Below are 17,077 nucleotides of genomic sequence, written 5' to 3' on the forward strand. Positions count from 1 at the left end.
CTGTAATGTTGTGCCCTGAGGCCACTAAAGATGTGTTTAATTTGAAATTTAGTGTCATTGGAGCATCGGTCTTGTTGCTGTAATGATGATTTTTGGCAGGATATTCAGCATGTTCCTTTGCTGTACTATCCACCAGAACTGCTCCAAGAGCTACAAACCCAAGAACTGCTGCAATACAGATTTTTTTTTTTTATTAGACACAACAGTTTGCACAGAAGGGCATGTAAAAGGGGACATCAGCTGAATTAGTATCAATGTGACAGTCTTGGATATATAGTTGTGACACACAATGGAATGGTTTTCCCAGCAGGTGTTGAAGCAGCTGTCCCTGCTAGGGCAGAGGCTACAACACAGACCCAGCTTCAGAAAACCTGCAATACCCCAAGCCTCAGGATGCAGTGAGTGATAAAGGAACCAACAAGAAGAGATACTATGTTGGATCTCATACTAAGCAGCAATGGGCTCATTGGGGCCGTGAAGGTCAAAGGCAGCCTTGGCTGCAGTGACCATGAGGTGGTGAAGTTCAGGATCCCAACACAAAACTGGGCTGCATATTTGCATATCTTTATCTGGCTGATAAACCAGAGAGTCAAGCTTCCATCCAGAGGGATCTCAATAGGCTGGAGAAGTGGGCTGACAGGAACCTCCTGAGTTCAATGAGGCTTTCAAAAGGCTGCACCTGGGGAGGAACAGTGTCATGTACCAGTATATGCTGGGGCCACCCAACCGAGAATCAGTTTGGCAAGAAAGGACCTGGAAGTTGTGGCAACACCAAACAAAATGTGAGCCAGTTACGTCCTTTTACCACAAAGGTACTGGTGGTATCCAGGGCCGCATTTCCTTTCAGTGGTGCCTAGTCACAGGACCAGAGGCAACGGCCACAAACCAAAACACTGGAGGTTCCTGCTAAACATCAGGAAGCACATTTTTACTGAGAGGGTGACTGAGCAGTAGCACAGGTTGCCCAGAAAAGGTGTGGGGTCTCCAGCCTCGGGGATATTCAAAAGCCCTCCAGTCATGATCCTAGGAAACTGGCTGTTGGTGACCCGCCTGAGCAGGGGCTTGGACCAGATGGCCTCCAGAGGTGGGGAAATGAATTTGCCCAGCGGGAGAAGTTTTTCCAGGTAATGAAATAAGGTGGGAGCTAAGGGGTGAAGGAGAAGCGGTAGCTCCGTCAGCCGTGGACAGCTAAAGAAAGGTCAGCAGGCGGATGCGGAGGGCCTCTGGTTTGGGGACCGTCGCTGCCGGCCCCAGTGTTGCGGCTGACAGGGAGCTGTCCTCCCGGGGACTCTGCCCCTGCCGGCCGGGCCCGGCGCATCCCCGCTGCCCGCGCCGGGGGCTGATCACCCGCGCCCGGCGCAAGCAGCCGCGCCGCCGGCACTCGTTGTGGGCACCGGGGGCGGCGTGTGGGGACGTGCGGTCGGGGGGACAGTGGGTCCGCAGCCAGAAATTAGGAGTAAACCAAGGGCTGCGCTCCGCCCCTGCCGAACCGCTCGGTCCGCGCAGCCGGCGGGCAGTGCGGACCCCCCTGCCGCTTCCCCGCCCCCGGAGCGGCGGCAGCGGCGGCGGGAGGAGGCGGCGCCGGGCGGCGGGATGCGGTGCGGGGCCGCGCGGCAGGCGGGCGCGGCGGCGAGGGGCAGAGCCCGGCGGGCGGCGGGGCGGCCCCGCTCCCCGTGAAGAGGCGGTGCGGCAGGGTAGCGACCGCCGCCATGCAGCCCTTGCACCGGGCCCCCGCGTTGCTGCTGCTTCTGGCCGTCGGTGAGTGAGGCTGGCTCGGCTGGCCGGTGGGTGGGTGTCGATCCCCTTCGCGGGTACCGGGACCCCCGGCGGGAGGCGGGTCTGCTCACCCCCCCAGCCCGGGAAACAGCGGTGCACCATGGGTCCAATGCCCCGGGGCGCCGGGACCTCTGCAGCAGGAAGGTCTCCATCACCCCACTGTTCCCCGCAGGCACCACTGACCCTCGGTACCGGGACTTGCGCCGGCTCCCTGTTTCCCAGCTCGAAGCTCTCCCTGTGTTCCGGGCACTGCCCCCACCCTGGCATCTGAGCCCTGTGGAGCAGCCGGTGTCTGCCCCGGGACCGGGGGGTTGACAGGGAGCCCCCGCGCTCCCGGCATGGCGGGCTGCATGCACGTGGGTTGATCTCTTGGCTCTCCTGCCCCGGGGATGGGGAATCGACACGGGACCCGCGGGGGCCCCGCACGCCGTGGGGCACCGGCAGAGGGGGGCGGGTGGTCGCGGCCCGGCCGAGGCAGCCTCGGCTGCGGCAGCGCTGCCCCACACCGCCCGCTTGGGTATCGATGGCTTCGTCTGGCGTCGTGGTGTTCTTGCGAACTACCGCAAAACTGATACAAAGAACGGGCCACCACAAATTGCTCCACGATTCCCCGAGAGCCTTCTCTTGAAACTGAGAGGAAAGGTAGGGTGCCAGAGAAAGGCAATTAAGTGCAGGAATAATTATACTCGGAATAGTTATGAAGGCTCTGCTTCTATTTTTAAATAGTCTGGGGAAATTTCCCAACGAAGGGATCCCCAAAGACCTACGAGGCTGAGATTGTCCTCCTTCTCCCTAATCCATCCCTTTGTACAGAAATCTGGTTAGTGTGGAACAGGAGTTCTGAACAGGGACATTTGAAGTGTGGAGGAGTCTTTGTCTTGAGTCATTCTGACAGGGAGGGAAGGGCTGACTTACCAACCAGTCACTGTCTTGCAGCACAACTAAGCTGTGATATAGTGACATCCAGTCCCCTGGCACATCTCTCTTATTACCCCAATCTCCTGAAAACGTTCATGGGGGAATGTGTCATCTGTAGAGCCTCTCTGTCCATGAGCTGTGATTCTATGTTGTCTAGGGCTCCCTAAAGAGAAGAGATAAAGCCTTTTAGGTTTGCAAACAATAGTGAGCTTAAAGAGCAAAATAGATCTGAATACCTGTTGGGGTTTTGTGCCAATACTCTGTGTCACAGAAGCAATAACTCTTTCCAGAGCTGAGGAGGGAGCCAGTTCTATGACTTCCTCCAGGCAGGTTGTCCACACTAAGGGAAAACTGTGGGCACAGCTGGCAAAGGTTCTTCAGCTGCATCTCAGCAGGAACCCCGTCCCCAGATTCAGCCAGACCTCTGTCTCCTCCAAAGAAGAGTGAAAGATGTGAGGGGGGAACTGCCACAACTACACCCTGCCAATCTGCCAGTAAGGTTTGACCCCATCCCCATAGCTTGAAAGCTATGTTTGCTCTGCACAGGAAGGAGATGGACCTCATGATGGTTTTAAAATGTGGCAGCCAAAAGGACCACCACTGGTACTGCTGTGCTGAGGGGAGGATCTGCTTCCTATTCCACTGAGGCTGCTATAAACTTTCTGGTGCTGTTGTCCAGCTGGTGGTGATACAGAGGATTTGGGTCCTTGGCTTTCCCTGTGATCCTCTCTGCTGTCTTAGCAGGGAGAGGCATTGAGGTGGGAGGTGAGGAGCATCTCCCAGGGACAGCACAGTTCCTAATCTAGTGAAATTTGTAATCCTGGTGGGCTGTGGCAGCACTGTAGGACTGGACTCAGTTGGCCAGGTGTCCTCAGACAACTGGGCTCCTACCTAGATGGGAGGGTCAGAAATGGAGATGCAAGCTGCTAGGAATTTGTACATCAAGCTCTGTTCTGGTTAGTAGCTTTACTCGGTGGTTCACGATGACTTCCAGTCTGAAATAATTCAGTGCACTCTGGCCTTGCTTCTCCAGTCTCACAGGACAGGAACAGTTAATACCTGAGAGAGCTGGAATGACTGTGGTTCCCCACATGTTTCCCTGGGCTGGAAGCCTCTGTAGACTTGCAGGATGTTCCAAAGTGGGACATGTGCCTCATCAGGGTCCCATCAGACTGCTGGGTAGCACAAGTCTGTTGGCAGAGTGTGGAAACGTCTCTCCAGGCTCTAGGGTATCTGACCCCCCTTGGTTTTGCAAGTAGAAAAATGATGTGGGGAGAGAAGGAAGAATTGGCCTCCTTCCTCTTTTTGTCTCCCCAGGTGGTTGTCTGCATGTGGGCTGTTTAAGGGCTTTTTTATTCTTTCTGCCTGCTTAGAAGATGTCTTGTTAGCATTGTGTGAACAACACAGAGATGAAGGAGTGTAGATCAGGATGAATGAAAATTCCCTGTAGTCAGTTTTTCCTTGGCCGCCTCACTGCCATAAGGAAATGTTCATTTAATTACAGGCATCAGGGGTAGAAATAACCACATTAAGCCCTCAAGGGAAGCTACTGGTGACGAGCTGCAGATCATAGTATATAGAAGTTTTTCCATTCACTCTGCACAGGAAGAAGCTGTGGCATTTTGTGGGTACCTGGGCGAGCAGCAGCAGCACTGACAGCCCTGCTGCAGGGCTGGGGCAGATGAGCTGGAGGAAGGTGCATCACAGCTCGCAGCGGGTGCTTGGGTGAACTGGTTCCTCATTCTTGCTGGCTGTTTGTTGAAACCAGGGCACTATTGAAACACGTAATCCCAAAAGAATGGAGAGAGGCTATTTGTCAGCCACACAAGCACAGCCTGCATTGAGGCCAAGAAAACACGTGTGTTGGTTTGTTCAGAGGGCCAGGGATGCTGGCAAGGAATGTACACCCTTGTTGGAGCTCAGATCAGCTCCTGACTGTTCCTGTGCCTGGTGAAGCCCTGTTGTGGTTACCAGACTTTGGATGCACATTTTTGGTTGGGGTCAATTTATTAGTGCTGGGAAACCAGCTTTGCAGCCCTCCCTCTATATGCCAACTGCAGCCATGGCTCTTCTTGCCCTGCCTGGTGTTGTGAAGGTAGTCAGAACTCATATATGTGCCCTGGGACTGCCAAACCTTTGCATGAGCTATTTTTTTGCCTAGGATACATGAGGTTGTTTGGAGAGTGCACCCTCTTGGGGGTGCAGTGTGTGGTTGGGTGATTGATACTGCTCTGCTGCAGGGGCTGGAGTGGAGCGTAACCATTTTGTGCTCAGTGTTGTGCCAGGAGATTTAAAGACCTTTTGGGGTGTAAAAGGTTTCAGTTACATTTTGACAGGCAACCACATCTCAAGGGAAGTCCCTCAGGCACCTGAGGTATTGCTTGCTCTGCCTGGGCAGGGAGACTTTGCAGAGGAAACAGGCATGAGCCTTTATTTGGTGTGCTGGGAATCGGAGTGAGTACTGCGCGGTGCATAGTCCAGGCTGGGACAGAGTGAGAAGAGGAAGCACAGGCCTGGCAAGACAGATGAAATGCTTTGGGCCTGCGAGAGGGCAAAGAAATCTGTGGGCTGTGGTTTTTCACTTAGATCAGTGGCTTTCACCCCATGGCCTGTTAACCCCTGGGGGTCTGTGGGCTGTTTGAAGAGGCCTATGAAAGATAACTGAGGAAAGAAATTCAATTCTACTGTGTAGAACTGTTTACCCGATGCTGTTTTCCCAGGGGCTACATCTACCCAGTGCCTGAGCTGGGAGCTGCCATTGTCGGTAGCAAGAATCGTGGAGGAGAGCAGACATTGCAGCAGAGAGGAGGGAGGTGTGAAGGCTATGAGACAATCTGGGGAGGGAGTGAAGCAAACAGTCTGGGAGACTGAAACCAAGTGAGACTGACTCCCGGCATGAATGGTTGAGCAGAGGGGGGAGGACAGGCAGGCATGTCAAAATGCCTGTGGCCTGCTTGCATGGAGTCTCTTGTGTGCAAATGGGTGGAGGTGTTTAGAGTAGTCTGGGTCTTACAGATCCTAAGGACAGGAGACCTGACACATCTTGGAGCTGGGATGAGGATGCCCAGTACCCCTGGACACTCCTTTGTCCCCCAGTGCTGACAAAGGGCACATTTGAAATCATCTACAAGAGCAGGTGCATCCCCTGGCAATGCCTTGCTGTTTCCCATGGGAATACCTGGGCCTGCATGCCATGGATGTTCTCTGCTGAAGTACCAAGGGAGCAGATGGTGGCAGTTCTTTGTGAGGTAGTGCCCACCCAGTACGTGCAAACACGCATTCCCTGCAGCTGGATGTTGGAGTTCTCATTATGCTTGCTGTAAGGAGCTGTAAAAGCTTTAAGATGCTGGCACAACATCCCTCTAAAGAGATGTCCCATTGCAAGGGCTTCCTCCATTGTACCTTGTCACTCTTGTTGGTGTAGGTTGGTAGGTATGTGTTCCCCACGGACCACGTGCTTTTCCTATTGCTTTCTAAAATATACTGGTGACATAGGAAGGTGGATGATTTTAGAGGGACACTCAGTAAGGGACCTGGTTGCTGACAGTACCAGAGGAGGATGGCAGTCTGATCTTGTTTTCTGAAGCCCTAATTGGAAATGATCTCTGAGATTAGGGCCATGGCTGGATGTGTAAGTAGTCTAGTGCAGTGTGGGAGAGCAGCAATAAGGCTGTGTGGGAGCTGGAATGGGAGAGTTCTCTTAGGTGGTATGTCCAACAACTGGTATAGTCTGTAGCTCTGAATGAGCACCAAACGAACTTGGTTTGATACTTGGTCATCCCATATGCTTCCCTGTGCAAGCTGTTGAGGTTTTGGAGTGCAGACACTCCAGGTGACTGTGTGGGAATCAGCTTGGGCAACCCTCAGTCAAACAACATTTCGATCGCTTCCTCCACTGGCTGTGGTTGGGATCCTTTTTTGTTATTTAAATTACCCTGCATTTTGTTGTGTTCTGGAAGTGGTTTGTGCCGTTGACCGTTCTGCCCCGGGGCCTCTTTCCTCTGTGCCCTTGGGCCTTGCTCCCTGGCCTTTCCAGGCACAGTGATCTGGGGGAGGGAATATCCCTGGCAGATGCTTCCCTCATCTGGTCATTGTGTTTCTGTCCTAACTGATTATCAGTAAATGACCCATTCCTGACCCAGCTCTCCTAGGAAATAACATTGTTGGGTAGCTCCTGGGTGTGGGGTAGGCTTGAAAGGAAGGTCAGCAGTAGCAGGGCCAGATGGACATTCTTGTGGCTGCTTCGTTGGCAATACCACCATGTCTGACCTCCCTCCCAGGTACCCATTGTGCAAGTGTGCTTGGGTGGGGTGTGCAGGCTCTGCAGACAGATAGGTAAGTCAGAGTGTGTCCCAGGCAAATGTTCTTCTCTTCAGCAGGCTGATCCTGCCTCCATGGCACTGTGGTGTAGCCACAACACTCAGGAAGGAGAGGTAAAACCAGCCTTCTGTTGGGTAAATTGAAGAGCACTCCAGCCCCTCTGCAGATCAAGCTGATGTGATGACATGTTAAGATATGATTGTGTGTTTCCTTGGAGAGAAATTGAGGTTTACATGTTACTAATTAAAAAGCAAAAAAATTTTAAAGGCTGTTTGACTCGGTCACAGCCAGATTCCATTTCAGCTCCCCAAATCCCTCTTCTCGTTTCAGCTGGACACAAAAATGACTTATTTCCTATTTCATTTCTAGTCCTGTTCAATAGGCCAGTTAGGAGCTTTTAAATAGCTGCCCTGTCCCATGGAGAGGTGACGTGCTTTGTGGCAAAGGGATGAAGTGGTTCTCGGTCAGCGAGTGTAGAAAACAATTCGGGGTTCTTTTAGAATTATTTAGAGTTGTGAAACTGCTCTTACTCACAGCACTTTGTGAGAAAGGTGGCAGATAGTCTTCAGATTTTTTTTTCTGTTGTTGAGCGAAACTCCCTCATCTCCTTGTCTGGTGCTTTTGTATTGGATCCTCTGCTGAGCTGAACAGAGCAAGCTTCCCCACCTTGACTTAGAACTGTTTTCTGAGCGGTCAGTGGGGTCAGCACTAGTAAACACATTTCATCTGTATCTTCCTGGCTGGCTTTTTTCCATTTACCCTCAGAAAGCAGTGCAGGATTATTCCCTGCTGTTGGAATTGCCCTATTCTGCTCCTTATGGAGGTGAAACATCTTTTACACTGCCTCCATATGTCACCTTTGTGGATGCTGGCAGCAGGACAGCGCGCAGCCAGCATAGGAGCTCCCATCCTGGTTTTGGTGTTTCCCCTCTCAATCTATCTCTCCCAGTTTCTCTCTTTTCTTGCCCCTCCTCTGTCTGCTCTGGGAGGGTTTTTCCTCCCGTGCTGGAAGCCCTGCTGTTTCCTCAAAGGCTAGCTGCCCTTTTTAGCATGCAGAGCCTCATCTCCTCCAGGTTACACAGAGGTGCTGCAAAACTAGAAATGAGAGACAAACGCCCCATTGAAGCAGCTGGTGAGCCCTGGCTCTGTTCCCTGCTCCCTCCCATCTACAGTTGCAGGTCTTTATTCATTTGTTTCCTTATTCCTATCACTTGATCTGCATTTTAGAACACAAAATTGAGAGACTGGTGGCTGGTAGAAGTTGTCTAATCCCTATTACCCATCCTAGGAGGAAAATGGCCTGCAGCTGAGGTCTTGGGCATTAGATTTCCTCTCTCAGCTGTGCTCCCCTGCCTCCCAGCTCAGCTCATGCTTTGATTCTTTCTTTGTCTTGGAGTTGACAGCTGCGTGGAGCTCCTTTATGCGAGGCTTTGAAAGAGAAGGGGAAGATGGCAAATCTTCGGGCGCTTTTTGGCACCCCAAGCCTTTGGGTTTTTGCTGCTGGTGCAGAAGGCATGAATGAAGTGGTGTCAGGATGGTGTCTAGAGAGGTACTGATTTGTACCCTGGTGTGATGATTCTTTAAGCCCTGAGGCATTCAGGCTGGTGCGGTCACAGAGGGTTCCCTCAGATCAGTCTCTGCATCCTGTGCCTGTAGATCAGACCCCAAATTGTTACTTGCATCTGCTACAGGAGACACCTGTCCTGCTCAGGCTGTGCATGACTCATTCTTAGGGATGAGGTGGTGTAGTTTTATCTTGGGCTGAGGAAAGCGCAGCATCTCAGTAAACCAGATAATGCAGCTTAGGGGGTTTTAACTGGGTAAACACTTCAGAGTTAAAGGAGGGTAAACAAACTCCCAGCATCTGAGCTTCCCACATGGATGGAAATAGCTCTCTGGATTACCAGGTTCACCTGCCATGAGATGTGTGCTGTAGAAGGGGTGGGCTGGGCTCTGTAGGCAGCCCAAACAGAGTATAGCTGATGGAAGAGAGGTTTGAGGCAATGTAGGTGCTGGCACAGAGGTACATTTTGGGACTTTACCTTGCTGCTGGGGAGACCCAGGATGTGCTTATTAGTGTCTCTGGAAAGCTGAGGTGCCACATCAGCCATGTCTCTGCTAATGGGAGTCAGGGGAAACTGAGGCATTGGGGTGGATAAAGACCTTGCTCAGAATCCAAGCAGTCAGTTGCAGTCACATATAAACCAAATATTCTATGTGGCTTTGGACCTGCCATGGTCTCTTCTGCTCTCCTTTGCTGGATAACTTTGAGAATAATGTTTCTTTTCTCCTCCTTGCTTCACTCTGTCATGTTTGCTTAAGATGTAAGCTACTCAAGACAAGTGCTCGCTCTGGTGGGCGGCTCCGTCAGTGATGCAGGTGTCATCTGTCGGCTGGGGAAGCTCACATTGGAGCCTGCTGAGCACCCCTGAATCAGCATGGGGCTGTCCTGGCCAGATCTTCCCAGGTCCATGCTCACGCACAAGGGATGTGCAAGCTCTTGATTCCAGCTGTGGACTTCACTGTTCATGCATGGCTCAGAGCTGGCACATCCCTACAGATGCCCTGAGGTGTTTTGGTTGGCTCTGTGATGTTGCAGTAGCTTCTTTCCCCTTTGACATACTGCCTCTTTTGCTATTCCCTTTTGTTTGCTGCTCAGGCCTCAGCTGATCTTGCCTTAGATCAATAGGGCAGAATAAACAAGACTGAAAAGTGCTGAAGCCTGGCCCAAGTGTATATGGGAAAGGGTAACCAATATTGGATTTTGCTGAGTTCAGAGAATACTGGAGGAAGGTGGAGAGGGTCAGAGCAGGTAGAAGACTTAAGAAATGAATTTCTGGCTTCTAGTATTCCCAGGACAGGTTTGGTAATCAGTCTGTCAGTTGAGCAGCAACTCCCAAACTTCCTGTGCCAACTTGCCAGTGTTTTCAATGAATGCACCAGGGTCAACCCAGCTGCCATTGGCTCATAGCTCATCTTAGCACTTGCCCTGATTTTGATTTGTGCTTCTGGGATGTGGAGTTGTAGGGCACATATCCAGATCTGTATGCAACACCCAGGTGATGTCTCAGCAGTGCTTTGTAAAATCTCTGTTTCTAGTACTTCACAAGTCTGCAAGGATTTTCACATCTGCATTCCAGTGACATCTCAGAGTTGTTCCTAATACAGAGGTTTCTCCTCTTAAGACATTTCTAATAGATGTTTTCCCATCTTGTATTAGAAATGTTTTGTTAGTTCTCAGGAGGGTGGCTTATCACTTTATGCTATTTCTTTTCATAATATTTCTGTTATTCTCAAGATCATCTAGCTGTATCTATGGTTTTTCTATGCAGTAAGGGTGTCTCCTCACTTTGTGTCCTTGACTAATTTCATTATCACGTTCCTACTTTTTGTTCCAAGGTCACTTAGGAAAATGTGATAGAACAGCAGATCCAAGTACAAACCTTGAGGAATTCCACTAGTAGCCTCCCTGTAATCTTTTTATATAGCCAATGCCTTACAGTTTTCCTCCTAATAGGTATATTTTCTTGTGTCTCCAGTAATTCTGCATGAGGCACTGTATCAGATATTTTACTGAAGTCCAGATGGGTTAGAGCTGCTGCATTTCTATTGTCTAGAAAATCAGTTATCGAATAAAAAAACCAAATTAGTCTTCATTTCAGCTTATTCAATTAGTTCAGTTCAGTGACTAGTTCATTAACAATTGAGAAACCGAGTCTGAGCTGAGAAGGCAAGAAAACATGTCCTTTTTTCTTCTAATCTATGAATAAAAATCAGCTGTGAGAGGATGAGATCTTCTAGTTTTGATGTGCTGAATAATAGAGGGCTGCAAAGCAAATGCTTCAGTTCACCCAAAGTAGTTACATTGCTTGCTTAACAAAACTGTTTTAAATGTAAAACAGCTTTTGGTAATTTTATTTTTTCCTTATGCCTTCATATTTATAATGGTATTTAGCAGCTGAATAAGGCCAAGTCCCAGGTGCCGTTTTCTTGCATTTTGATTGAAGTTCAATATGCATGTGAATGTACCTTGACACAAATCATAATTAAAGTCTCATCTAGGAATCAAGAAGTGTCAGTCAATCCTTCTAATAGTTAAAATGGAAATAATAAGAGTATAATGTTGAAATAAAAGTGCAAAATACAGCTTGCTTCCCTGCTTAGTGTTAGGTAGATGTTTGCAGTTCTCACAATATAATTTTTACCTGTGATGGTCAGCCCTTCCTTACGAAAAACAGAAATGTGAGTGCATTGAAGTTTAAACCAAAAAATAGATTTTCACCCTACAGATTTAAAACATGATTAATACTGGTTGTAAAGAATATTGGTTTGACTCAGTCTCCATGCATATAATATAGCAAGAGATCAGGACAGTCTGATAGAAACTGTCATTGTTTTCACAAGGCCAGAGTTTCATGGCTGAAGTATAAGACATTCCACCTCCTTTCCAGGCTGGGTGATAATTAACAAGGCACCACATCCTTTAACAGAGGCTGAAACACCTCAGAGAGGGTGAAACATCACTCCAGAAAGAGGTGCCCATGGCTGGATGATTGCTTGGCACTGACTCCTCCTGCATGTGAATGCTGCTCTGCATGCTTGTGGATGTTTCCCACAATACCCTAATTTTCTTCATCAGCTGAGAGCACAGCCCATCTTCAGGGCAGGTCGGTTTCAAAGGAATAGGCTTCCAGGGGAAGACAAGCCCAGTGGGTGTCATTCCTCTCTCTGATGTGTGCTTACTCTCATTATACAGGGACCTGGTGCCTCTGCCTTGCCTCCTTGGAGGACCCAACTGCTGATGGCCTCACCTCAACTTCCCTCCTGGAATTTGCTATGATGTCCCACCTGGAGGCCATGAATTCCCATGAGCAAACCAGCCCAGAGGCTGCAGAGCCAGATCTTGCCCCTGGCTCTCTGCATGCTGCTCCAGGGTCAGGCTTGGCCAGCGAGGAGAATGAGGAGTCCAAGATCTTGCAGCCCCCACAGTACTTCTGGGAAGATGGGGGAGAGCTCAATGACTCCAGCCTGGACTTGGGACCAGCAACAGGTAAGTTATTTTTACCCCATTCTTCCTTCCACTCTGTAGGGGCTCTGGGTAAGTGGAAGGATGCAGGGACCTATTTTCCTGCTTGGACACAACTCTTGCTAAGAGGGCCTGAGATTAAATGTCAGGTCTCTTTTCTCACCTCAGTGCCTGATGTGTCCCCAGTGAACCCTGAGTAAGCACAGGCTTTAGAAACCAAGTCACAGCTGAGCTTTTATTCCTGAGCTGTTATGAGCTGGGAAAAGCACTGCCTCCATCTAGTTTGCCATTGCCTCATGCCCTCCTTTCACTTTCTCCCCGTTATGCCCTCTTCTCTCTTGCTTTTTTCTGTTGCTGTCTATTAAACACAACTTTAAGGTCTCAAAAACCCAACTGAGATCAACGCCATCTTAGTATTTGAGTCAGAGCTGAGTTCACTGGATCAGATTCTGGATTCCTCACTCTGTGACTTGGGATTTGGTCCAAGAGAAAACAGCAGGTTTTGTCCCTTGGGTAGCTGTCCTGTTGCCCGTCCTGTCCTGCTACTTTCTGAGAGGTCATGACCAAAATGGGTTTCATTGGCATTTGAGTTCACTTTCCTCTATTAAGTGTTTTTCTGAGACCACTGAGTCTCCTCAGTAGTCTCTCCCAAAGTCCCTCATTGGCTTTGAGATGCTGTCAGGGAGAGGAATGGGAGGAAGGAGGAGGTGCATGGCAGGGTTTCCAGTAGTTTAGGAGATTATTTCACGTGCTCCTATTCTTAAGTGTTATGTGGGACATGTATTAAGTGCTACCCAAGGGCCAGGCTTCAGCCTTATCCCTCCTCCCTTATGCAGTATCGCTTTCAGCAGATCTGACTGAGGTCTGCAATTAGAAAGCACAAGTCTTGTTTTATCTCCACTCCTATTTCTGTGACCTTAAAAAACACCTGTGCTCACACCGGGCTGAGAGCTGCCGCAGAGCTGTGGCTTGGGTTGCCCACTGTGGCAAAGTGCGCACTTTGTAGGGCAAGGGCCATGCCAGCTTAGGTCTCCAAAGCCCTTTGCTCACTGACAGCACTGCTAAACCTGTCTGGAAGTGCTCTTGCTGCCCTGGGGCACTTGCAGGCTTGGCTGTGGGGCAGCTGTGCCATGCAGCGCTGCTGGGGGCGGATGGTGCCGTTCCTGCTAGCGCATCCCTGGGACACGTGCTGGCTCAGCCGCTCTCACACACAGGCAATGCTCAGCAAGGCTTTTCTTGGTGTGCCAGCAGGCACCTGCATGTCCTCACAGATCTGGACGTGACTTGGAGAACAGCATGTGCTTGTGCATTGAGAGCGAGATGACTGAGTACTGAACCCAGCCTTGCCTCTTGCACGTGCCTCGCCCCATTTGCATGCAGAACACGCTGCTCTCTCCTTCCGTTCTCGCCTGCAGTTCTTTCCTCCAGGAGCAGATGTGCTCTTTCAGCTGTCCTTTATGCATACCCTGCTCTATCCGTTGCCCAGCTAACCACTGCTCTGCTTCCAAGTGCTGTTTCTTCCCCTGACAGTTGCTGTGTCCAGAGCTCATGTCTCAATGGCATTTCAGAACCTTGGTTAATAGAACAGTTTGAATTATTCAAAAGCTGAGAGCACATTTCTACTTAAAATTTAATTAGAAACCTGCCATGTGTCGTTTTACAATAAAGGATATTGTAATAGCATCCCTAAATTGGGCAGTCTTCTCTTGTATGCATAGCCTCTGTATGAGAGATACACCCAGCCAATGGAACTTACATGCTGCATGTGTGACAGATGCAGTGTGATACGTTGTGGATCTGTGTGATGACATCTTGTTAGGTTATTTTCAATGTATAAACCCATTAAACAGTTTTAAACAGCTGCTGTTTAAGGAAAAAAGGTTATGGTGTAAGTTTTCCTTATGTGAGGTTTCATTCAGTGAAGTGTAGCCCAGCATAGTTGGTAGCTCTGTCCCAGGCAAACACTGGAAACACTGCATCAGTCAAGGCACAGAACAGGATTGTTGCACTCCTAGAGAGAGAAAATTACCTGCTATGAAAGGAGACCTGTGCTGGCTTATTTTTGTCTGTGTATAAAGATACTGGCCCTGACTGGTGGGGGTCTTGCAGATAGGCCAGATCTCCTGCTATTCAAAAGCTATATTAGTTATCTCCATCTCTCCTTTTTTTATGTCTATTTGAACTCTGTGTGAGGAGGCTGCCCTGCCTTTGTGTGACTTCAAGGCTGCAAGAGCTAAAAAGCTTTAACAATCTGCAGCTGCTGCTTTTTTGTTGTTGTTGTTAAGTGCACAAAAAACATTCTTTAAAAATATTTTTGGAAAACATTTCTAGGGCCACCTGTTAATCCATCAGAAAGTGAGAACAAACTCCCAGTGGCAGAGCACAGCTCAGCCTGGGGCTCTGGTTCTTCTGAATAATGTGCTTTTGCAGATTTATGCCATGAAACAGTGATTCCATATTGACATCAGTGAGCACCAACCTTTGGAATGACCCTTTTCATTCTGTCTGCACAGAAGTGTGCACTTGCAGTGTGTCAGCCCATGCGCAGCTGCTACCCAGTGGAGCCACATGTGAAGGAGATGGATTAGGTCTGGTGGGAATTTGGATGCTATATCCTTATGGAAGGAAGCAGTGTGTAATTTGTACTGCAGCCAAAAGGCAAGTCAATGGAGCTGTGAACCTGTTACTTCTTAATCCCTTCAGGCTTCCAGGGAACCCAGAAGCTCCAGGTTGTAGTTTGGCTGCTTTGCTTCACCTTTGGGTAGCAAATTGGCCTGAGCCACAGATCAACTCTGAAGAGAGTGGACCTGCAGGGTCTTGCATCTGGCTCTTCCTATCCTCCTTTCCTTTCTTTCCATTTCTCCATCTTGTTTTTGCCTGAAGGCTTCCACTCCGGTGTTTCCTGCTGTTACACAGATGTCCTTGACAACAGATAAAAATCTCATCCAGCTTTAGGGTTAGAACATGAGAGTCAGTAGGATTGTAGGTCTCTTTGAATCCCTTGTTTTTGGTGAAGGGGTTACATGGTGGTGTATCCACCCTGGAGTGCTCCCTGTTTGGAGCTCTCAGTGTTCTCCTTTGGCTTGGTCAGCATGCACTGCCCCACATGTTCCTCTCTTCCAGTGAAGGCTTCAGTCTGAGGCAGCCTAATCAGTAATTGCTGGGAAGTGTGGGCTCCTGAAAATGGACACCAGACTTGTGAAAGTCTAGTGCATGAGGGCACTTAGTCCCTCTCCTCCCCTGCCCAACAGCAAAGTACTCAAGGATTGGAGTGCATCATCCCATTTTCCAGTGTTACAGTGGGCTGGCATGAAGCTCACTTCATTACAGCATTACAGCCACAGACTGCTCTTTTAGCTCCAAGGTGCTTGAAGACCAAGGGATGACTGTACTGGGGGCTATCAAATCTAGTCTTATAGATTGGTGATTTCCTAGGACAGCATGTGGTGCTTTGTGGGATGGGGGAGGAAATAGTAATCTTTTAATTATTCATAGTGATTAGCAGAAGGGATTCCCAGGAGAGTTAGGATGAGGGATAGTGGGACAGTCAAATTAGATAGACTATATTCAAGAAAAAGTAAGTTTTCTGACCAGCTCATGGAATAAAACACCTTCCATATTCTCTGATAGTGAGATTCACTTCCTTCCATGATGAATTACTTGCATCTGGCCAGAGAGATGCTGGTATCTCTCAGCCTTACTGAAATCTACTTCCTCTTCATCCAGACTGACAGCAGATCTGCAGTCCTTAATACCATCTTCAAGTCAAGCATTAATGAAATGAAGCACCTGGTAAAGACTGTCTCCATAAGCAGCTTAGTGCTGAGCAGCCACCTGCCCTAGCTCAGCTCTTGGGATGCCTCTTGTTCATGCCCTGGTTTAGTGTACAGGGACACGGGTGACCTGTCTCGGTGCAAGACATTGCTGCCAAAGGCTGACCCGTGACAGAGGGTTTCTCTGGGCGGGGTGTTACTCTGGTGCAGCTATCCCTGACTGACTGTGTTGGGTGAGGATGGCTTATTCTGCCTTTATTGCAGTCTATGTGCTGAGCTGGAATAAGGTGTGAGGCTATTTGGGAACAGCTGTAGTCCTTGGTGCCCAGTCTGTGCCTCAAGCAAATTCAACCATAATGAGGCCTAATCACTTTGCTACTTTGGATCTCTCTTTTGACTGTGATATCTTTTGTGTGTGTGGACTTCTCTTGGAGCTGCAGATAATAACCTCTTCTAGCTCTTCTGGAAGATTAGTATATTAGCCCTGACTGGCTCAATTCCAGCACCAGTAATTGTATTTTGCCTCTTTAAAATCCCCCTGTGGTTTCAGTCAGCTGGAGTATAACTTTTTTGCAGTAAGCTTTACTGTTCTGTACTGCAAAAAAGAGGGCAGATACAGTTGCAGACCTGGCTGCATTTTCAGTAGAGTGCACCTTGTGATTCCCAAAGCTGGCAGATTTTGATTCCCAAAGTTTTAATGTGAATGATGCTATGTGTTGTGATTGGAGCCCAGGAATGGTCTTGTCTTTACTACAGTACCTTCTAGTTATCAGTAATTTAATCACTGGTTAACATGATCTTCCAGTTTAATCCAATAAATACCTTATGGTCAGGTTATGTGTTTTAAAAACAATGAAGATCACCCTCTTCCTGAGTTGTCTTTTAACAGTTTATAGCAAATACAGGGTAGGGAACCTTGTAGGACAGTAATGGAGACCAGCTCTTCTGAATGACAGAGAAGCAGAAATGTAATGAATTATATGTCTGGCTGGGGAATAGTGCTTTGGCACAGTGCCATGTCTTGGCCCATCTGGTGGCAGGGAAGTTTTGATACTGCTTTTGGAGGAAGCAGGACATTGCCTGAATGGGGACTTTTGCAGAGATTTGAAGCTCATGTTCACCTCTCCCAGGGAAAATCATGTCCTCAGGCAAAGAAAATAGATCTGTGTGACCCAGACCTGGGACTGCTAGGAGATGCAAAGGGCAAGACGTGGAAAGGCTTTGAAAGATGATTTCTTTAAAAAATATTGCCTGAGGGTTTTTG

General features: G+C 49.0%; 1 protein-coding gene across 2 annotated transcripts in view; it reads left to right on the plus strand.

Annotated features, from left to right (window-relative positions):
- Positions 1 to 923: 923 nt before the first annotated feature.
- Positions 924 to 17,077, plus strand: part of PODXL2 (podocalyxin like 2) — a 32,877-nt gene continuing 16,723 nt past the window's right edge. The window contains exons 1-2 of one of the 2 annotated variants that reach the window (XM_063411463.1): positions 924 to 1,124; positions 11,771 to 12,064. In XM_063411463.1, the coding sequence (XP_063267533.1) occupies positions 11,851 to 12,064 (214 nt within the window). In that variant the 5' untranslated portion in view covers positions 924 to 1,124; positions 11,771 to 11,850. Of the gene's footprint in view, positions 1,125 to 1,393; positions 1,759 to 11,770; positions 12,065 to 17,077 lie in introns of those variants that run through there. The other variant, XM_063411462.1, reaches the window with a different exon arrangement.

This window comes from Prinia subflava, chromosome 14 (assembly GCF_021018805.1).
Source record: "Prinia subflava isolate CZ2003 ecotype Zambia chromosome 14, Cam_Psub_1.2, whole genome shotgun sequence".
Classification (NCBI taxonomy): Eukaryota; Metazoa; Chordata; class Aves; order Passeriformes; family Cisticolidae; genus Prinia; species Prinia subflava.